Raw genomic sequence first — 23,878 nt, forward strand, 5'->3', positions numbered from 1 at the left:
AATCGAGCTATTGAGTGAGGTGCATTGTGCACCCGAGCCACAGGTGGCGCTACACGCCCCATCGTGTTGGTACACTTCCGGTTGTCGTCATGAAGAAGAGCTATTCAAGAGTATAAACAAAGGGACTACAGGCGGAAATTAGCATGTACTGCTATAACCTGGTACGGACATCTGTCCTTACCACAAGGATAATGTTTAATTTGTGCACTGTCCCTTTTAAAAATAAAATAAAACTCTAAACTCTAAGAAGAGTGTTTGTAGTTTGTATGTACGAGCAGAAGTGTTCCTAATAAAGTGGGCGGCTAAGGTGAAGTGTCATGCCGACCGAGGCTGTTGTGTTTCCCGCTTGTGGTCTCGTCACTCGTCACTTCCGGAAGGGGCAGTGCTGAAGTAAGTAGATCGAATACGTAGCTCGATAGGGTTTACATGCACTAAGTAGCTCGGTAGAAATCGCATAATCTAGGTCGTGCAGCTCGATTGCGAGAAATCAAGTTCGGTTCAATTTCAGCCTAGCTAAGGTGTTTACATGCCATTTAGAACTTATATTTCAGACGAGCAACGGCAGAAATTCGATTTTCTCTATGTGCATGTAAACGCACTGAGTGTGTGCTTTAATGTCAATAGAGCATTGTTTCAATGCTACAGCCTGCTTACCAGGTGCATCTCCTAATGGTTACACTTTACCCCATAATGGGTATCTTACAATTACCCATTTCATAAGTTTGCTTCATGTTATCACACAACTATAACAAAGTTCGCATGTCTCAAAACACTTGGAACTTAGTCAATAATACGACCCGTGAGCACACACTGCCACACGATGGGTAGGATGGTGAAGGAGGGAAAAAGAGAGTGCAAAGATCTCGGTTTTAGAATTGTCAAGTTTCAAAATCAGCTGTTAAACCCCACTTTCACAAAAACAACTCCACTTTCATGACATTAGAACTACAATTAGAATTTTGCTGTGGTCAGATCAAACTGCTAAAATTAACAAGAGTGCTCTGAGAGCACAATATCCCCTGCTGGCAACTATGCTGCAACTCTGGTAAAATGCAACTGTATTGAACTAGATTGCAATATGCATATTACCGCATATAACAAAGAATCCTGTCAAGTTTCGTGAAATTCCTCAAAAAAAAAAAAAATTGTGAGAGGAGTTGATTTCAAAAGATGAGTACCCTTCCCGGGACGGACATTGCCACAACATAATCCCCCTTCAGGCTTTTCAGCCAATGGGGTAAAATATGAGCAGGATAACTGATGCTTTTGGGGTGGTTTGTCAGTGGTGGTTTGTCAGTGGTGGTTTAGTGGCTTGTGAAGAGATTAACGCAGCCCAAAAAAAAAAAAAAACCCACAGCTTTAAATCTTTTTTTTTCTGCACCTTAGAATGTATCCTATTTAATTTCAATATTTTATGAGCAAAAAAATAAAACAGCCATCATACGTTTTACCACGATTTACAGAAGACACCAATTAAAATGGTCAGTGTAACAACCTTTTATATGCCAAAAAAATAAATAAATTGAGGCATATTAAGCTCAACAATAATTAGATGACTTATTAAAAGACTATTTAAGGATCACAATGCAGCCCCCAAATACTACTTAATTGTAATTTTAAAGTGACACAGGTCGATGTGCTGGTTCAGGAATCATTTAATCCACTCCTCTTTCTGAACTGTTTGAGCTGATACCCATCCCCACAGCTGGTATGCATCATTTTGCTTCAATACATGTTATTTCTTAATGCGGGGTGTCCTAACCACACGTTAGTCTGTTTCCAAATCGCTCAGCAGCCCGTTCGGAAAAAAAGTCACGTGAGGTCATGCGCAGGTCAGAGGGCGCGACTGCGGAGCCACAGCAAACATGGCAGATCACTCAGATCAAACAAAGACTCCTAAATCGAGAAAAACATTTATAGAAAAATCAAGAATTTAAATATTCCAAATCTAAACGCACTTATGAGCTCGAAGGCTCTCAAACGCTTGCTTCCGTGTCAGAGGCCGCCATTTCCACCATGTTTGTTGCAATCTCGCTCATTATAATGAGGCCATCCTTAAAAAAAAATCCGTTTCCTGTCCACCGGGTGAGCAAAAAAAATTTCAGTCGGGAGGGAGGGATTTATTTTTTTAATTATATATGGATGGATAAGAAATCGCAATGCTGTGTTTGCTTTTTCTTTCAGTACTTTTTTTTTATTACAAAAGCAGACACATTTAATAAAATATGACAGTTTAATCAACTGAAACTTGTACAAAAACTTTAAGTTAGCATTTTAAATGCTGACTGCAACATTTGCAAAAAACTTTTACAAAAGGTACTTAAAATGTCCGACACACGGATTTTTTGTAGTTCAAATCGAGCGTTAGGCCTAGTTCGGATGAAATTACACTATTAAAATGATCACTGAATGATTTGTTTTTCTGAATCTTTACTATTTTGTTGTTCGCTAGAATACCATTTTGCGATTTCACACTTCAGCAAATGTTTGAAAACTCCGGATCTCCTTCCTTCATGGTGGCTGCCATTTTTTTGTGCCGCACGGTGCATGCGCAGAGCTGATTCGACAGGGCTTTCCACAAGCGCCGGCTGCCGGCCACACAATTAAGTCCAACCGGCTACTTTAATGACTATTTTTGTAGCCCACAGGCTCTAAATATTAATTTTCGATTTTAATCAAATTAAATGTTTATCTAACGGACTGACAATAATGTCAAACTGAACCGTTGATCAAGGGAGAGTAACTCATCCGTGCCCCGACATGCGGTGTGCGCGCGCACTCAGCTGCGTGAATGTGTCATGCACCGAAAATAAGAGATTTACAAGCCAGGAACGCCTCATGATGCAATACGCAAGAAAAGAAAGATGATTTACTGCCATTTTACTTTGTATTTGAGTAAAGTGAATAAATAAATGGTCTGTGGAAAATACATTTAACCCTGGGAACTGCGTGCACAGAAGTTTATTTTGTGTTTACCCCCCCGGCTACTTATTTGTCATGGCTGGCTAGTATGAGCCTTAGTGGAAAGCCCTGGGAATGCGGAAATGTCAAGTTCGATTTTAGATTTACGAACCTGAAAAAAATGTCGAAAAACCGGCGTTAAAAAAAAAAAAAATTTTCACCCGCACAAACGGCACTCACCCGGCCGGTGGACCGGAAACAGAACATTTTTTAATAATGGCCTGAGGATAAACTTCGGCTGTTTATGTACCCAAGTGTAAATGTTAGCACGCTGTGTTTTTGCAGCTTATTCTCCTTCACAGGTATGAGGGAGCAGGCAATACAGCATGCGATTCAAATACCTAGGGGTTATTCTAGCTCCACAGGGTACCATTGGGTCACCGGTTCTCGTTAATCTAAGCTGCTTTTGACAGTTCTTGCATCAAATATGCATTTGAATGAAGTCTTTGTTGGTTAATTTTAGCGCTAATACATTTTTCTGAAATAAATGACATAAAAAACTCACCAGAAAAAAACGTTTTCTAGCAAAAAAACAAACTTCTAAAGCCTTGCTCAAAACACATGCGGGAAATTCCGCGTCACGTGTTCTCGAGCTATATGACGTCAGCTGAAATGGGCACGGAATTCCGTATGGTGTCCCATGCAGAACATGCCAAAAAAAACCAACGGTATTGTCCTCTGCAATATAAAATGGGTTAACTGCAATTCTCAATAATAAAAGTGAAAATGTATTCACAAATAGAATTACAACAATTGTTCAGATATATATTCTGCAAACATCATGGCCTCACCGAGCCATGTAAACCATGTACAAGAACTGTTCAGATATATTCTCAATCTGCAGACATCATGGCCTCACCGAGCCATGTAAACCAGCATCTAAATTGGTTATTACTGATCACTGATACAATGGATGCATTGAAAAGGTGTGTCCTTCCGTGCAACACGCATTTTGGTGCAGTACTTTAGATGGACCCAGTGCTCACACTGTGGGTTGTCACATTTCACTCAGTTAGTAATGAACAGATCCCCTGTGTTAGGGCTAACATAAAATCTGCCACAGACACAGCATTTTTCATTCTCCGCGATTTGGGATTCTGTTTCATCGGGGGAGTCCTCTTCAGTGTCAACAAGGTTCAAGTGAGATGGACCAGGCTTGGGCGAAGTGGCATGGTGTGGCAAAGGATTTTTGGATGGACTTCTACATCTTACCCTCTTGCTTTTTTCACCAGAACGCATTGTAGGGCTTACGTGTCGTGATTTTGGCAGATCACTCTTGGTCTGACCTTTTGATTGAGCCACATAAACTCTAACATTATCTGCTGTGCCCCCTTCTAAGGCCTTGCCACCGACAACACTCGATAAACTGCGCCTTTTCCTCTTGGATACCTTCTGAGACACAACTCCCCTGTCTTTGAAAAAATCAGCATGAGTGCATACGTTATCATTGGTCATATGACATTGACTGGCCATATCTGTGCGAACTTCGGACCCCTCATCAATAGTTGCATTGGGTGGTACAGTGTTCTCATCATCATCATCTTGGTTGTCATACAAAGTGGATGGTTTAATTTTACCCGTGGTATTCAACTCTTCCACCATGGCTTCACCATTTTTTAGGGGATATATACCTGCCCTCTTGAACGCACTCTGCAGATTAGTTGGACTCAAAGCCGTGGCATAAGCTTTGCATGCCAAGGAACACACGTCATATCTCGTTACAAGTCTGTGGTTTAAACGAGAGAATTTGGCACACTCTTGATTATATTTCAGTTGTAGTGGTCCGAAACAGCCAACATCCATTGGTTGCAGAATGTGAGAGGTATGCGGAGGTAAAACAAAAAGAACAATATTGTGCTCTTTGGCCCAGTCCATCAACTGGAGGGAAATGCGACTCCTGTGGCCATCATACAAAACCAATAATGTGTCATCTGGATTGCGACCTTGACAGAACCTCAAGAAATGTTCCTCCAAATATTTCTTAAAGATTTCCGAATTTGACGATCCGGTTGGCGACATAACACCATCTGCTCCAGTTGATTTGCCTTCCATCAATTGTTCTGTCATGCAGGCACCTGGGAATACAAAGAAGGGTGGGATCTGCGTACCAAGAGCATTTCCCGCGCCAATAATAGTCACAGTCTTTGATCTGTCCGGCACAACAGCCTGAACTTTGCAACTTTTTCCAGCAACCACATTTGGGGGCCTGTACTCGGTGTTGATTCCCTTTTCATCAATATTGTAAATATTTTGGGGTTTGTCCAGCAGATTATACTTTGTCATAATGCGCGTCAGTTCTTCAAAATATTTTGTAATTGAGTCATTATTTGCACAGCGAGCTCTCCGTTCTGTGAGGCTTGATGGTTTCACCAATTTCAGCTCTGGCCACCTCTTCATGAAGTTATAAAACCACCTCAGGCTGAAGGGGTTGTCTTTGGTTCTTTTTCTGAGACTGACAGCATAATCAAAAGCTAAATTTGTCACATCTGACCGGGTATAGCCATACCCCACCTCTGCCATCCCTTTGATATGATCTACTAATCTGGCTTCTTCCTCCATGCTGAGAACAGGCTCTGGGCCCGATTTGGTTACATCTATTGAGATTCGGTTTGCCACTCTATCTCTCAGTGTTGAGACAGGGACTCCATGCATTCTGGCAGCTTTATAAACGCTGATGCCATCTTCTTTTACTCTTTGGTAAGCTCGGACCATGTCATCATGGTGCCAAGATCTTAACTGGGCAGGACGACTCGAGTTCAAGAGCTATGGAGATAGAAAAACCTCTAGTAAGGAAACATGTCACACCTTTATACACTGCAATTTTTCATGAAAATATCAATAAACATTTAACATGCATGTCCCAAAGAGGCACCGTAGCAGAATATATCAAGTAGACTTCCGGTTTACTTTCAGTTCTATTTTTAGCAGGTGATCACAAATGACATTTTAGCCAGCGTCCGTGACAACAGGCCTCACTTGAAGGCTTTAATTTCAATTTATTTGTACCATGTAAAAAGAATTAAGCTAGAATCGGATTCAGAAGGCTTTTACTTATTTAGGTTAGTATATATTTACCTTTATACGTAGCATTTTCACGATTTTCGGCAAGAAAATAGCTCATCCACTGACGAAAACAAAAGGGCTTCCCTAATGTCAAAACGCGTCATAATCTCGCGGAAATTCCGAAAATAACGCGATAGCTCGAGAACACGTGATGCACGAGAACTGGTGGCACGGTTATACTATTCATGTTTTTAAAACATCAAATCTTTATATTTGCCAATATCCTTCTAATCACTAGGTTTAACCCATTTGTCAGGAAGTGAAATTAAAGTTAAAGTACAATTAATTTTACTTTGCATACTCTTATTTACTGTAATGCATATAGGTCAGGATAAATATTCTACCATTTTTATATAAATGTCAGTTTCACTGAATGACCATGGCTTGTTACTCTGAATGATGGTTTGTCAAAAGAGGATACAGTATCAGTACTGTCATTGTTCTCAGTACTGCAATGTTTTGAGCATTAGTCTGGATCATTAAATTAGTTTTAATAACATTCCCGAGTAAATAAGCAGAAGCAGATTTTGAAAAAGAATAAGCATTTTATTCTACGGTACTGTTGCATAAAATTATTTCGATAAACTTATGTGGGTCACACTGTGAGCTGGCCTAGTGGTTAGCGTGTCCACCTCTCAACCGGGAGATCACGAGTTCTACTCGCAGTCAGGCCATACCAAAGACCATTGTCAAAATGGTACCTACACACATTACAGATGTGAGTAGGGAGTCAAACTCTCACGGTTACAAGAGGACTGCGCCTCCACTGTAATAGGCGAGAGGCCGAGGGTTACGGAAATGGAGACTGGCGCAACCCAACGCGCCAAGTGCCTGATCAGTGCTGGGACAGGAGACTGCCTAGGAAGATCAGGTCATGGCACAGGAGGGACTTTGAGGGTCATGGATGAAAAGGGGTTTTCAAGCATTTCAAAAATAAAAATAAAGAAAAAGTGTAACAACATAAAATTTTGGTAGTGGTTCATCTACTAGCGGAGACTAAGGCAGTGGGGTGGGTTCTGCTGGAGAGGGTCTTTCAAGATCATCTTCTGGAGGCTCCACAAAGGGCTCTGGTGTAAGATCCAGAACTGCTCTAATATGTTTTGCTTTTGCTCTGCGTTTTCTTTGATAATCCCACCATTGCTTTCACCACTTTGAAGCTAGGATTTCCACCCTTTAATTTATTTATCTGTGCCTTGCAATTCCCTTTGTTTGAGAGCATCTAGAAAAATCAATGACACAAAGAAAATGCATTAAGATATCAATCAAGTTTAAAACATTTGTCAGTACAAAAAAGTCCCACATTTATCTAAAATATAAATAACATACTAAAATTGTTATCTATACAGTGACCGTCATTCAGTGTCATAATGACACTGTGGTGCAACAGAGTAGTTGAATTACACTCAGTGCGTTTACATGCACATCCAAATCAAGCTACTGTCAGTAATCGAGCTAAGGGTCCCAGCAAGGGTGCCAGAGAAATCCAATCCTACATGCACACAAGGAAATCGAGCTGTTGTGTGAGGTACATTGTGCACCCGAGCCACAGGTGGCGCTACACGCCCCATCGTGTTGGTACACTTCCGGTTGTCGTCATGAAGAAGAGCTATTCGAGAGTATAAACAAAAGTTATCAGTTCCGTGTTCACAAGAAGAACAACGACGAGGACAGCAACATCGAGAGATGTTGTTCCTCCTGACCTCTTCTGCTGCTCGCTACTACTACTGTTCTCATGCCGACCGAGGCTGTTGTGTTTCCCGCTTGTGGTCTCGTCACTCCCGGAAGGGGCAGTGCTGAAGTAAGTAGCTCGACTACGTAGCTCGATAGGGTTTACATGCACTAAGTAGCTCGGCTACAATTGCATAATCTAGGTCGCATAGCTCGATTACGAGAAATCCAGTTCGGTTCGATTTCAGCCGAGCTAAGGTGTTTCCATGGCATTTACGCTACGTTCACACTGCAAGGCTTAATGCTCAATTCCGATTTTTTTGTGAAATCCGATTTTTTTGTTAGGTCGTTCACATTAACAAATATATGCGACTTGTATGTGATCCTCAGTATGAACGAAAAGCGGCCTAAAAGTGTTCCGCATGCGCATTGCAGGATACGACGACGTCACACGCAGCGAGCATGGCCAGTGTTTACGGAAGTAAAACCGCCCGGTTGCGGTATGACCCATCCAATCTAGCTTGAATAGCTGCATCCCCCCAAATGGAAATCAGCTCCCTAACCTCTGCGTCCTTCCATTGAGAAGATTCAGAACCTTCACAGCCCGAAGCGTCCCTCGCATTGATGTCATGCGCAGGGGCGCAGATACATTTTTGGAACTGGGGGGGACAAAGCTGCCAGCAAACCAACCCCAACCCCGATATGCCTGTCAAACTTGTTGTGGGTTACTATAGCAACCAAGCTCGAGCTCGCAACCTGTGCAGTCTGTGCAGCTCAACCAACCGAATATCAGTCTTTGTTTTATGTGAGTTGTTGCAACTATGTATACACTGCTGTGCACCTCAATAAACCGAATGGTAATTAGTCTTTTGATTTTTCCGTGAGGTTTGCCTTATGCAAAGAAAGACAGCATAGACGTTTTTTCCTCCCTATAAGTGGGGGGGACCGAACGAGGTGAATTTAAATCTGGGTGGGACGAGTCCCACCCTCTATCTGCGCCCGTGATTATGCGCCATGTTGTTGTAACTTTTTTTGAGAGACCCGCCGCCTACTTCAGCGCAGAATAGTGACGTTTGTGGCTTGTTGATGACGTGTAAGTCGGATGAATGCGACCTGGCAGCTCAGACTGAAGTCGCATATGAAAAGAGCGGATAGGAATCGGAATTAGGACCACATATCCAAACGGCCTGGGTTGGATTTGAAAAAATCGGATCTGTGTCGTTCATATTGTCAATAAAAGATCGGATACAGGTCACATATGGGCAAAAAGATCGGATTTGAGTCACTTCAGCCTGCAGTGTGAACGTAGCCTTAGAACTTCGATTTCAGTCCAGCTACCGCAGAAATTCGATTTTCTCTATGTGCATGTAAACGCACTGACTGAATGACGAAACTTCTATTTAAACATATATTGCAGGCTATCAACTGGCCACAATGCCCTTGACCAATAAAGTTACCTACGATTATTCACAACATATACTTTTTTTTTCGATAAATCTAACAAAAGTAGTTTTTTTTGTTTGGGTTTTTTGGGGGGGCATTTCACTGAATGATATGCGGATTTGTAACTTAGGCTACCACACCATGAAAAGGCGAGATTATCAAATATTTAAGAAGGATAAACTCACCTTGCTGCAGCACCACAGGGGTCTTCAGGGGTCCTTTTGATGAGGTCACAGACATGACAGATTTTGACAGGATTTCAAAATGGCATCTTGATCTTCTTATACTGAATGGACTAATAAACTGCGTATGTGGGACAAAAGTCCCCTGGTTACTTCGATACTTAAGAAAAGTCACCACTGTCTGACAGAGAGAACTCTGACCTCTCTGCTGTACAGTCCCGTTTATAACCCTGGTTCTCCTGTAACTTTTGCACTGCCAGAGCTTTTTGTTTACTGTCAGGTCACCTTACACCATTAGTTTGTTTTTATTTATCCTCTATTCAGTACTGCCACCTTTGCACAGTTTTTATCTTCATTTACCACAATTCTTGTTCTTAGCACTATTCACTTAATGCGCATTCACATGTACAAGGCACAGATATAGATTAGATAGAACCTTATTGATCCCTTTGGGAGGGTTCCCTCGGGGAAATTAAGATTCCAGCAGCATCATTACAGATAAACAGAGAAAAGAAATAGAGAAAAACTTCTAGATAAATTAAAGTGAATTAAGTATTTACATATGCAAATATAAAAGAATAAGATATGGGGAAGAGAGGAAGTGGGGTCAGGGTAAGTGTGTGTGTGTGTGTGTGTGTGGGGGGGGGGGGGGGGGGGGGGGAGAAGAACAGGCAATGATGCTGCTGGAATCTTAATTTCCCTGAGGGAACCCACCCAAAGGGATCAATAAAGTTTTATCTAATCTAATCTATATGATGCATTTTGTACGAGTCTGTTCATCCCTTCTTTTATCTCTATAGAGCAAGTCTTGTGATTAGAAACACGGGCTTTCTTGAACCTGGGTATGCATAGCCATTCGACATTTTTGTCATACCAAATTATGGACTTGCATGCTCCTTAAATTTTCACGATCGTGTAATTTTCAGAAACTTGCGGCCACAACAGCTGGATCGAGAAGCCAGGACACTTGGCCGCAGTTTGATAAAGACTGACAGTGACGATGGAGATGATGATGATGACGACGACTACGATGATGATTATGATTTTTCAGTCATGGATTGTGCCAATATGACATTCACCCCTATCTTCAAGTATTTTATAACAGTCTATTATAATGTACGTATCTGATATTTGTTCCTGAGGAATTTCACTATTGTTCCTTATTAGATATGATACGTGAGAGCAGGCCCAGGTTCTTTTGTGGAATACTAATAAATTTACTCAACTTAAAAACATTAAAATAACCAACCATTTAAAAAGTAATAATAAAAGCACCCTATGAAGCTGGGATATACACTTACATCTATGTTAAAATAAATAAAATGATACTAGATGCTATATTCATATACAGTTTCAGGTGAAATGTGTGCTAAAACAGTGTGTGTATACACACACACACACACACACACACACCATATTACATTTTTATCCGTATACTGTATAGTTGGCTTGCTCCTGGGATCTTTTTTTTTTTATTTTAGGTCGTACAGTGTGTCTCTTTTTGCATGTCTAATAACTTTGGGTAACAAAATTTCCCAGCTTGGGATCAATAAAGTAAATCTATCCATCTATTTATCTATCTAACAAAAACACTGTCCTTTTACTATAACACTTATTTGAAGATGCCAAGAAAACAAATATGTATGTGTGTTATTTGCCAGCTGGGAGGTTCATATCATGAAATACCGTGACCGAGGTCCTGAAAGTACTGAGCGAGGCCCTCTGAGCCGAGGTCAGTATTCAAGGCCGAAGTCACGGTATTTCACCATACGGACCAACCTTAAGCTGGTAAATAATATATTTATTTTTTTCTTTACCAAATTCGAACAGAAAACGAGAGCGCCCGAAAGGGAAAAGCGAGCCGAGCCGCCATTGAATCGTCATTCACGGCTGTAATGCAAATGGATCCTCCTCGGTATACAAGTGCACTTCCACGACAGGAGAAAAAAAACACTACATTTTGCCACCTATGTAGTCCCCTATTTATACAAAATTGAGTCATTCAGGATTCAGCCATGTTTTTGCTCGGTGTTAGCAACAGTTAGAGGTTTTTAGCTTTCTCCTGAAATGTTTTCTTTTATTTCTTCTTCCTCAGGGTAGTAAAACTCGCTTTCGCTGTGAAGACTTTCATTATCGCTATCCATGATGTAAAATTAATGCTATTCTCCTGAGAAATGCTGGCAAAAATTAAGATTTTTGATAATCTTATAAATCTTATTTAAAAAAAATAATAATGTTGACAAAAAATGCTACCATGTTTTTTGTTGTTGTGAACGAGTGAGTCACCAGAGGGTCCATAACTGGGGTCCGTAACTGGGATCGTAGGATACGGACCCGCTTGCCAGCCAGTCAGAGCGCAGGATTTGATGGAAACCGGACCGTGAAAAAAAATAAATACTATTATTTGGTATTTTATAAAGATGTAATGGTAGAATCAAAATTACACCGAATGACGATTTTGGAGTTTGGAACGTTATTTCACCCAGATTGCGACATTTCATTTTCCGCAAATGTTATTTGAAACAAAGTCAACACCTTAGTTTTATTTTAATTTTCTTCTATGTATATAAAATCCACTTTGTAAATTTAATTTGATGTGGACATAAAAATGGGCACGGCTCGTCTTTGACCCGCTATCATCAATTCTGCTAAGTACGAGGATATTTCATCACAATAGCTGATTGCCAGGAGCTTACGACTTGGTCATAGATGTAGTTTTCAGTAAGATGGTGAGCCAAACAAACACACTTAACATTCTATTCTACAGAAAGGATCAATTTTGGTAAAACTCGTGTGTGTTATCACGGGCATGGTCAAGCGTAAAATATAGATGGAGAGGAGACGAACCGAACTGGCAGTCCGATTCTCACTGGGGTCTGAACAGTGTGCGCACGCACAGACACCAAGCAATTAAAAAAATAAATCACAGAAAAGCAAAAGTGCAAGCAAATAAGCACACCCTTTTTAGTTTCACAGGCCTGCCTCCCACCTCTTCATTTCCCCCACAAACCCACAAGTATTACAACTGCCTTCAGCAATAGTTTACCACTCAACTACATACTTGCTTGATATTGTTTACTTTCTGGTATGTATTTGAATCATTGTGTTTAATAACCTCTCTGTAACTACAGGATACACGTTTGAAAAATTCATGAATATGGACCAATCAAGCTTAGGCCATTATTAAAAAATGTTCCGTTTCCGGTCCACCGGCCGGGTGAGTGCCGTTTGTGCGGTTGAAATTTTTTTTAACACCGGTTTTTCGACATTTTTTTTCGGGTTCGCAAATCTAAAAATCGAACTTGACATTTACGCATTCCGCGCAGAATATAGAATCAAATCAGCTCTGCGCATGCGCCGTGCGGCACAAAAAAACAGCAGCCACCATGAAGGAAGGAGATCCGGAGTTTTCAAACATTTGCTTAAGTGTGAAATCGCAAAATGGTATTCTAGCGAACAACAAAATAGTAAAGATTCAGAAAAACAAATCATTCAGTGATCATTTTAATAGTGTAATTTCATCCGAACTAGGCCGATTTAGAACTACAAAAAGTCCGTGTGTCGGACCATCACAAACCGTTACTGGAAAATTCGTTTGATCTTGATCCATCCGAGACGTTACAAACAGCTTTTGAGTTTTGTTATGCGAAATTCATTACCTACTTTGTTAATGATCCTGACAGATCTGTAGGAGAACCTAATAGATCTATTCAAACTGTCATATTTTATTAAAATGTCTGCTTTTGTAATAAAAAAATTACTGAAAGAAAAAGCAAACACAGCATTGCGATTTCTTATCCATCCATCCATCCATAACTAAAAAAAAAAAAAAAATCCCTCCCTCCGGGCGGCACAGTGGTGTAGTGGTTAGCGCTGTCGCCTCACAGCAAGAAGGTCCTGGGTTCGAGCCCCGGGGCCGGCGAGGGCCTTTCTGTGTGGAGTTTGCATGTTCTCCCCGTGTCCACGTGGGTTTCCTCCGGGTGCTCCGGTTTCCCCCACAGTCCAAAGACATGCAGGTTAGGTTAACTGGTGACTCTAAATTGAGCGTAGGTGTGAATGTGAGTGTGAATGGTTGTCTGTGTCTATGTGTCAGCCCTGTGATGACCTGGCGACTTGTCCAGGGTGTACCCCGCCTTTCGCCCGTAGTCAGCTGGGATAGGCTCCAGCTTGCCTGCGACCCTGTAGAACAGGATAAAGCGGCTAGAGATAATGAGATGAGATGAGATCCTTCCCTCCCTACTGAAAAATTTTTTGCTCACCCGGTGGACAGGAAACGGATTTTTTTTTTTAAGGATGGCCTTATTTTGGTGCTTCCTTCCTGAAAGGACGCAGGGTGAAAAGATTACATCTTTCTTTAACCTGGCAGTGACGGTGGCACATGGAGAAGATACCATGGCAGACTGAACTGCAATACACGGGTGACGATGCTTTTTATTTATGACTCCGAACAAAACTGGACTCAATAAAGCAAATGCGTTTTTCTTACACTGCTTCATCACTTCAGTGTAAAACAAATCAGCAGGGGATTACTTTAAGACGACAATGAAAGCTGATCAAATATGAATTTTATCCAACAATAAAAAGTAATCCAAGTTGCCGCACTGTATTTCATTATCTGACCCAGATTATGTTCAATGCCATTTAAATGTTTTTCATTAGCGATATATAGAAAACGTTTCACGCTGCAAAGCAAAACCTCTGTTATACTGCTCTTTCAAATCACATTTGCAATCAGGGGACTGGTTTTTTTTTTGTTTAAGTATTTAAAGCTGACTTCACTCAGAAGTGAAAGTAATTCCTTCCCTGTTGCACTGCATTACAGTTTCACTACTCACACTCAAGGAATAAGGTGGGCTTTAATACTAATTGTATACCTACAAATATGGAAGATGGTATGTGGTAGATGTACCTGACAAAAGTAGCCAATAACCGTAGAGGTTCCTTTAAAACATCACAAACTGAGGTCACTTACCTCAGAGGCATTATGCATTGAGGAGAGTTCGTCCAGTTCAGTCTCGTGTCCACTGGCATGATTGGAAGCAGCAGCAGCACTGCTGGGATCATCAGAGGTGCTGCTTTGTGACATGCAAAAAATCTCCGTTCCCAAAACAGACTTTGAGTCATCGGTTTCTTCTTTAATCTGCATACACTGATGAGCCTGGAGTAAAGGACTCACGCTGCTGTCGGTCATCTCTGGATGTAGCATTTCTTCAATTCTCTGTTCATCTTCTAGACATGCAGTTGGGGAAATGGGCTCTTCAAGCACACTTGTTTGAGGAGGAGGAGGAGAAGGAGAAGAAGGAGGAGGAGGAGGAAGAGGAACGTGAGGCTCATCCCTTGAAACACTGGGTTCTCGCTTCACCTGAAGCTTCTCACCTGGATCTTCTGTCTCAGTTCCAGCACAGGGCTCTACATGGAAGACAGACAGGCCTGGCTGTAATTCTGAAAGAGAAAAAAAAAAAAAAAATTCAATATTATAAAAACTTTATATAAATAATGTAACGTAATCCAACATTATCACAATCCAGTTTAAAGGAATACGCCACCCTCAAGTGAAATTGAGTCAGTCCCTGCAGTCCCTAGAGTTGGATGAGTGAGCCAAAGCGTTTTGCAGCCGACCCAGCCATTGTCCTGATCTGGAAACGTCCCAGTTAGCTTAGCTTAGCGTAGTCGCTGTAATCCGGCGTGTCCAGATAGCATTGTCGTTGCAAAAGTGAATCAAATAACTCACGATTTTTTATAATTATTTCTCATGACCTGTACATTCACATCGAGTACACATATCAATGCAAATTAACACGAAGGGATTTACTAGACCAATTTATATCTGGAACTATTTTCGGCCACAGCACAGGCAAAGCACCGCTGCAGGCGCAAAGACACCACGCAGCACCACAACTTCCGTCAATACACCAGTGTTACCAGGGTTTTCAGGTGCTGCGTGGTGTCTTTGCGCCTGCAGCGGTGCTTTGCCTGTGCTGTGGCCGAAAATAGTTCCAGATATAAATTGATCTAGTAAATCCCTTCGTGTTAATTTGCATTGATATGTGTACTCAATGTGAATGTACAGGTCATGAGAAATAATTATAAAAAATCGTGAGTTATTTGATTCACTTTTGCGACGACAATGCTATCTGGACACGCCGGATTACAGCGACTACGCTAAGCTAAGCTAACCGGGACGTTTCCAGATCAGGACAATGGCTGGGTCGGCTACAAAACGCTTTGGCTCACTCATCCAACTCTAGGGACTCAATTTCACTTGGGGGTGGCGTATTCCTTTAAGTGAAATCATACCTCTGATTGTGAGAAAGAAATAAGGAACTAAAGAAAGGAGACAGACAGAGGAAAAAATTAACAAGTCCTTTATTTTGACTCCACTTTCATTTTAGCTTGTTCGCCTATGTCTAGTCAGCTGTATGTGTGTATATCACACATCCATATAGAGAGTGTGCACGTGACGTCACGAGGTCACGTGATATTTGTTTATCTGCCATCTTGGACGGCATGGCCGCGCATAGAACTTAGACAAACCCGTTCTAATTATCAAGTGTGTGGGAGCAGATCTTTCGAGAATGGTTATATCTTGTTCAGCATTTGGTTGTACCAATAGACAGGGCCAAAAGGAGGGCCTGTCATTTTATAGATTCCCTGCAGACGCGGAGAGACGCGCAAAATGGGTGTCCGCTGTGCGAAGAGAAAACTGGTACCCCAGTTCTCCCAGCCGAATTTGTAGTGAACACTTCATATCAGGTAGGTGTAATCTTCTAATTCAATACTCCTAGTACATCTGTTAAAGTTGATTTGATTGATAACTGCATACTTAGAAACTAGACAGAACGTTTAAAATGGCTATGCCTAGCCCTACTACCCTGGCCTAGTCTCTGACAATGTTTTATCTTTTTGGCTCATATATGCCTTTGAAAGGCCAATCCATAGTAGGGATGTCAAAAACTAAAAAAAAAAATCTTGACCGACCACCGAGCCTCATTAGCCGGTTAAAGTCGGTTAACCTATGAGTTTAAACAGGGATGCAAACGGTGCGCCTTTTGGCGGATGCCGCCTTTTTCACAGCTGAATCGTGCAGATCCGATTTTTTTTTTAGGGGGGGCCTTGGAGTGTCTGAATAATTTCATCAGAGTAAATTCTGTATTAAAATTACTAAATAAGCAAATGCCGTTACAGTCCATGAAGCATAGGAAGTATGAGAAGAAAACAGTAAATCAGAAAGCTGCGCACGTTTTCGCGGAAGCTGCGCAAATGTGCGCAGCTTTCTGATTTACTGTTTTCTTCTCATATCTGGAACTGAGTTTAGATTTCGAACATTCTTACGATAAAACGTCCTGCATAGTCTCTTTATGATAAACGTCTTAATGCCACTTACCCGTGAGGTTATCAAGTAGACATTCTTCTTCGGAACCTTCCAGAGGTATAGTTGGGATACCCATCCCGCAACAAAACATTTATAAGCTTCCAGGCTCTTGTAAGCTTTGAGGGCTTTGCCAGTGTAACACGATTCACGATTAACAAGAAAATTGTAAATGTCGTGGTAGGCCAGATCGGGCAAATCGCCGGCACCGCAGCTCCGAATTTCCCTGAACAAGGATTGCGGCAAGTTGTACGGATCTGCAATCCCCAACCTGGAACACTTTTCCACGTAACGCTGCCTCACGTCACCTTCAAGATGCTGAACAAACTTAGACAAGTAATCGCGCGATGTAGATGGGGTATTTTCCGAATTTTCTTGGGGATTACTCCCTGGATCCATTACGCTCGCGCAAGGTAAACAATCCTGAAGCCGTCCAATATGGCGGAGTATACACAGACGGGTCACGTGACTGCACATCCTCTATATGTACACATCAGCCATAACATTAAAACCACTGGCAGATAAAGTGAACACTGATCATCTCGTTACAATGGCACCTGTCAATGAGTGGGAATATATTAGGCAGCAAGGGAACAGTTGATGTGGTGGAATCAGGAAAAACAGACAAGCATAAGGATGCGAGCGACTTTGACAAGGGCCAAATTGCGATAGCTAGATAATTGGGTCAGAGCATTTCCAAAAGCCGTGTGAGGTCTTCCCGGTACGCAGTGGTTAGTACCGACCAAAAAGTGCTCCAAAGAAGGACAGTCAGTGAATTAATGAGAGTCCTGGCAAGGGCGTAGCTTGGTGCCCGTGACCCCCCTTGTCGGACCATACATTTTTTCAATAGCCGCATAAGAATATTAGAAAAGCGCCAACTGTAATTTTTCTAACATTTTTTTAAACTAGATTGTCACCTCAGCTTCATTAGGGTTTCTATAATCTTGACTTCCTGTGATTTGGGCACGAAAACCCAGTTTGTCAGAGTGTGTGCGGGAGAGGCGGATGTAAGTGCAGACATGTTAAATAATACACAGTGTGATAGGAGCATAAAGTGCATGAAACGCACACAACAGGCAAACAGTCCGAAACAGCAGGCAAAGTCATAATCAAGGAAACAGGCAGGAGGTCAATTGAGGAGCGGAGAGAATATCAGAGGCAAAACTACACAAGATCAATGGATGAGAAACAGGAGTCGAAAAACCAGGAGGAGATCAACAAGGACAGGGAACAAGGCTCAGTAAGGCACACTAACAGCAATAATGGAAGAGCCAGTTTCTAAGCTACCTAAGGCTACGTTTACATTACGTCGAATCAGCGGATCATCAGATTAACGTTCTTAAAACGATTCGCGTTTACACTAAAACCCGTTAGCCGTGCACACAGCAACACCAATACACGGATACGCTCGGCTCCGCAGGCATCCTGCGCTCCAAATCACTCCGCCCTGAACAGCGAGTGCCCTCTGGAGGGTGCGCACTCCGGCCCTGCGCAGCTCACAGAGCGCGCGAGTGAAGCACACAAGCAGTGATTCGGGACTGAGCCGCTGTGTGTGTGATCCCAGCGCATATCACTTACCACTTGCAAGTGGAAGGATGGCAAGCCTAAAGACCATCATAACTACACAATGGGCAGTATTTGCATCAGTATTTGCAGTATTTTCATACTTTTATACTCTTTAATGAAAGGTGATACAAGGCGGAAGTCCGCGCCATTTTTCAGCAGTCGCGTCACATGACCAACGCCAGCGAATCAGGAAGGTGGATGTCACAGTGACGTTGTCCAATGAGGATGCCAGCTAGAGCTCAGCACAGCATATTCGCGCATCTCAATGTTTACACAGCACCGGACCAGATACGATCTAGATTGAATACGTGGACGCTGGCGGATTCCCGTTTCCCGGCTTTTCCAGGTGGTTTAATGTAAACGGACAGTGCATCCGCAAAGAAAACGAGACAGATACGGTCTAATGTAAACGTAGCCTAAAACTAGCAATGGTAATTATTTTTTTGTTACATAATGTACTCAGGCTGCCAGTCAGTGCGTGACCCGCCCTTGAAAAATCCTAGCTACGCCCCTGCCTGGGCACCCAAGACTCATTGATGCATGCAGAAAGCAAAGGATAGCCTGTCTGGGCTGATCCCACAAAAGAGCTGCTAGAGCACAAACTGCTGAAAACGTTATGATAAAAAGGTGCCAGAACACACCGTGCGTCACAGCTTGCTGCTGTGTAGCTGTCTGAATGCCCGTGCTGATCCTGTCCACTGCCAAAAGCTCTTACAATGGGCACATGAGCATCAGAACCAGACGATGGAGCAATGGAAGAAGGTGGTCTGATGAATCACATTTTCTTTTACTTCATATGGACAGCCAAGTGCATATGTGTTGCTGGCTTGGGGAAGAGATGGGAAGAACGTAAACCTGCAGAGGGCAACGTTCTGCTGGGAAACCTTGGGCCCTGGCATTCATGTAGATGTTACTTTGACATGTACCACCTACCTAAACATTGCTGCAGAGCAGAGAATGTGCCTTATAAAAATGTGTTCAGGAAAGGTTTGAGGAGCATGACAACGAGTTCAAGGTGTTGACATGGCCTCCAAATTCCCCAGATCTCAATCTGTGGAATGTGCTGGGTAAACAAGTCTGATCCAGGGAGGCCCCACCCCGTAACTTTCAGGATTTAAAGGATTTGCAGCTAACATCTTCGTGCCAAATATCACAGTGTACCTTTAGAGGTCTTGTGGAGTCCATGTCGATGGGTCAGAGCTGTTTTGCAGCACAAAAGGGCATATACTGTGTGTGACCTGTATAAAGTGTTTAGAAAGATTGTTTGCAGTTCGCACTGGGTTTTGCTGCAGAATTTGATCTGATCAGTGGAATTGATTGGGTTCGGCTGCTGATGTCTGTGTAAATAAAACCAAACTTGTATTTTGTTTGGAAATAAAGGTGTCAGGATTTTTCTGTTCTTCAAAATGGAAGCGAATGAATAAATGAGTCCTTCGTCTGCTGGTGCGGGGGTGGCGCGACGCGGTCCATTTGGGCTGAAGGTATTGAATTGAAACGAATATGTTAAATGTACTGGGCGGCACGGTGGTGTAGTGGTTAGCGCTGTTGCCTCACAGCAAGAAGGTCCGGGTTCCAGCCCCGTGGCCGGCGAGGGCCTTTCTGTGTGGAGTTTGCATGTTCTCCCCGTGTCCACGTGGGTTTCCTCCGGGTGCTCCGGTTTCCCCCACAGTCCAAAGACATGCAGGTTAGGTTAAATGGTGACTCTAAATTGACCGTAGGTGTGAATGTGAGTGTGAATGGTTGTCTGTGTCTATGTGTCAGCCCTGTGATGACCTGGCGACTTGTCCAGGGTGTACCCCGCCTTTCGCCCGTAGTCAGCTGGGATAGGCTCCGGCTTGCCTGCGACCCTGTAGAACAGGATAAAGCGGCTACAGATAATGAGATGAGATATATATTTATATGAGTGATTCCACGCTTATGGGTACTGAAATGGGGACATGAACTTATTTTTAAAAATTCACCTAAAACCATTTCTTTTTTTACCATCAGGTCACAAAACATGTAATCTTTAATGAATGATGTGTTAAAAGATAACTTTAATTTTCTGAGATCTAATAAAAACATATTTATATGCCAAAGTCAGAACGTAACAGAAGTGTTGTGGACATATATATTCTCAATTTTAACAATGTAGAATTACTTTTTGAAACATAGGAAGGTGATGTTTTAGCAAATATAATTAATAAACATGTGTAGTAGAATAAACATACACATTCTTTCAATAAGATTAACATGGTATAGAGCTAGATTGTAATTAATTTGTAACAGACGCGAGATGGACAATCGTAACAGAAGTAATGTAACAGACATCATTTTGGAACTCATAGGCTTGACTTTGGCATATAAATATGTTTTTATTACATCTCAGAAAATTAAAGTTATCTTTTAACATATCATTCATTAAAGATTACATGTTTTGTGACCTGATGGTAAAAAAAGAAATGGTTTTAGGTGAATAAGTTCATGTCCCCATAAGCGTGGAATCACTCATATATATTTTTTTAATCTCATCTCATTATCTCTAGCCGCTTTATCCTGTTCTGCAGGGTCTATTTCTTTTCTCTGTTTATCTGTAATGATGCTGCTGGAATCTTAATTTCCCTGAGGGAACCCTCCCAAAGAGATCAATAAAGTTCCATCTAATCTAATCTAATCTAATCTAATCTAATCCACACACATACATACATACACACACACACACACACACACATATATATATATATATATATATATATATATATATATATATATATATATATATGAGAATGAATGAATGAATGAATGAATGAATGAGTAAAAAAAAAATAAGCGAATAAATAAACTTCTTAAATCTTTGATGCCTATCTTGTGTTTACACCATAGGCTGCTCCCTTATTATCTCTCCAGCTAACAGTCTTTGGCTGGATCCCAATTCCCTCCCTATTCGCTCCCACCCTGCATCCTGTGTAGAGGCCGTTCTTCTATACCCTGCGTAGTGCACTTATATAGTGACTGTGGCGCCATTTTGGAGTGAGCCAGAAGCATACGCTGCTCAATATGGGTTAAAGTATTGCAGTCAACTCACCTGGATAAACCTGGATCCCTGCCTCCAGCAGTCTGCTTTTCAGCAGCTCGTTTTCTTGTCTGGAGCGGGAAATTTCGTCGTGGTATTCAGTAACGGTAACTTCCACTGCCTTGAAAATTTCCTGAGCTGCCAGCATTAAGCGTTCCGTCAGGAAAATGCTTAAGGATTGCAAGTTTGTCATGGTGCCGTTAAAGAGACTTGCAGAAATGCTGAAACAACCAACAAACTCAATGACAACAATAGACCGGATTTACTACCGTTCTTCTTCTCCTTTCAGATTACCGTGCTTCGGTTGGTGGGGGGGAATGCACTCTACAGCGCCCTCAGGTGATCTGGAGCAATGGCCAATTAACCCTTAGATGCAAAACATAATGCACAACATGGGTCGAAAATGACCCGCATTCATTTTCCAGGTTATTTCATGCTGACTGAGTTTTTCTTTGCTCTATCTTTTGAAATCAATTTATTTTATGATTGAATATTCCAAGTATTCTTTAAATATCTTGTTTTTATTTACAACAAATCATTAATTTAATTTTTTCTTTCCTACTTTATGAACAAAAATACTTTTTATATTACTACACATGGGTCATCCAAGTGTGATTTAAGATTCATCTCATCTCATTATCTGTAGCCGCTTTATCCTGTTCTACAGGGTCGCAGGCAAGCTGGAGCCTATCCCAGCTGACTATGGGTGAAAGGCGGGGTACACCCTGGACAAGTCGCCAGGTCATCACAGGGCTGACACATAGACACAGACAACCATTCACACTCTCATTCACACCTACGGTCAATTTAGAGTCACCAGTTAACCTAACCTGCATGTCTTTGGACTGTGGGGGAAACCGGAGCACCCGGAGGAAACCCACGCGGACACGGGGAGAACATGCAAACTCCGCACAGAAAGGCCCTCGCCGGCCACGGGGCTCAAACCCGGACCTTCTTGCTGTGAGGCGACAGCGCTAACCACTACACCACCGTGCCGCCTGATTTAAAATTAAATGTCTTAATACTATTATAATAATTTGTTTCAAGTAATTACTTTAGCAGTGAATGGAGCCAGTTATTTATTTATTAACTATGTAGTTAGCTAAGCCAACTACAATAAAATTAGCTAACTAAAGTAGAATATGTCAACAGCTAGGTAGCTATACTTGTAACTTTCTGACAAGTAATCTACTCACTCTCAAGGTAACCTAAACATAATCAATTTTTTTCTAAGGCAATGTTAGAACAATTGAAAAACATTACTTACATGTATTAGATGGGTAAAGGGCGCTGTGCTGAGCTGTGAAATGTCTGACACAAGCACGATTCACAGTTCCCACCAAACGCTGTAGTAAATGCATGCGGGTCGGTTCTGACCCATGTGTGTAAACTTGATGTAGAATTACAAAAGCTGTGCTTGTTCATAACTTAAGAAAGGAAAAATAAAAATGATGATTTGTGCTAAACAAAAACAAGATATTTACTGCATATTTGGAAAAGTAAATGACAAAATTAATTTATTTCAAAAGTATATCATAGAAACACTCAGCCATACATGAAATAAGCTGGAAAATGAATGCAGGTCGTTTTTGACTCATATTGTGCATTCGAAGGGTAGTGATACAAAAAGGGTTTTTATTCAAAACGCAAGAAAGGAGGGGCGGCACAGTGGTGTAGTGGTTAGCACTGTCGCCTCACAGCAAGAAGGTCCGGGTTCGAGCCCCGTGGCCGGCGAGGGCCTTTCTGTGCGGAGTTTGCATGTTCTCCCCGTGTCCGCGTGGGTTTCCTCCGGGTGCTCCGGTTTCCCCCACAGTCCAAAGACATGCAGGTTAGTTAACTGGTGACTCTAAATTGACCGTAGGTGTGAATGTGAGTGTGAATGGTTGTCTGTGTCTATGTGTCAGCCCTGCGATGACCTGGCGACTTGTCCAGGGTGTACCCCGCCTTTCACCCGTAGTCAGCTGGGATAGGCTCCAGCTTGCCTGCGACCCTGTAGAAGGATAAAGCGGCTAGAGATAATGAGATGAGATGATATTCCAAGTGTTATTTAAATATCTTGTTTTTAATTACCACAAATCATTAATTTAATTTTTTCTTTCCTACTTTATGAACAAAAATACTTTTTATATTCCTACACATGGGTCATCCAAGTGTGATTTAAAGTTAAATGTCTTAATACTCATCTCATCTCTAGCCGCTTTATCCTTCTATAGGGTCGCAGGCAAGCTGGAGCCTATCCCAGCTGACTACGGGCGAAAGGCGGGGTACACCCTGGACAAGTCGCCAGGTCATCACAGGGCTAACACATAGACACAGACAACCATTCACACTCACATTCACACCTACGGTCAATTTAGAGCCACCAGTTAACCTAACCTGCATGTCTTTGGACTGTGGGGGAAACCGGAGCACCCGGAGGAAACCCACGCGGACACGGGGAGAACATGCAAACTCCACACAGAAAGGCCCTCGCCGGCCCCGGGGCTCGAACCCAGGACCTTCTTGCTGTGAGGCGACAGCGCTAACCACTACACCACCGTGCCGCCCTGTCTTAATACTATAATAATAATTTGT

General features: G+C 42.0%; 1 protein-coding gene across 4 annotated transcripts in view; it reads right to left on the minus strand.

Annotated features, from left to right (window-relative positions):
* Positions 1–21,582, minus strand: part of si:ch211-86h15.1 (uncharacterized protein LOC558435 homolog) — a 103,501-nt gene extending 81,919 nt beyond the window's left edge. For all 4 annotated transcript variants that reach the window (XM_060909785.1, XM_060909784.1, XM_060909787.1 and 1 more), the window contains exons 1-2: positions 21,317–21,582; positions 14,290–14,759 (exon numbers count right to left, since the gene is read on the minus strand). In XM_060909785.1, the coding sequence (XP_060765768.1) occupies positions 14,290–14,759; positions 21,317–21,497 (651 nt within the window). In that variant the 5' untranslated portion in view covers positions 21,498–21,582. The remainder of the gene's footprint in view (positions 1–14,289; positions 14,760–21,316) is intronic.
* Positions 21,583–23,878: the final 2,296 nt, after the last annotated feature.

This window comes from Neoarius graeffei, chromosome 26 (genome assembly GCF_027579695.1).
Source record: "Neoarius graeffei isolate fNeoGra1 chromosome 26, fNeoGra1.pri, whole genome shotgun sequence".
NCBI classification, from domain to species: domain Eukaryota; kingdom Metazoa; phylum Chordata; class Actinopteri; order Siluriformes; family Ariidae; genus Neoarius; species Neoarius graeffei.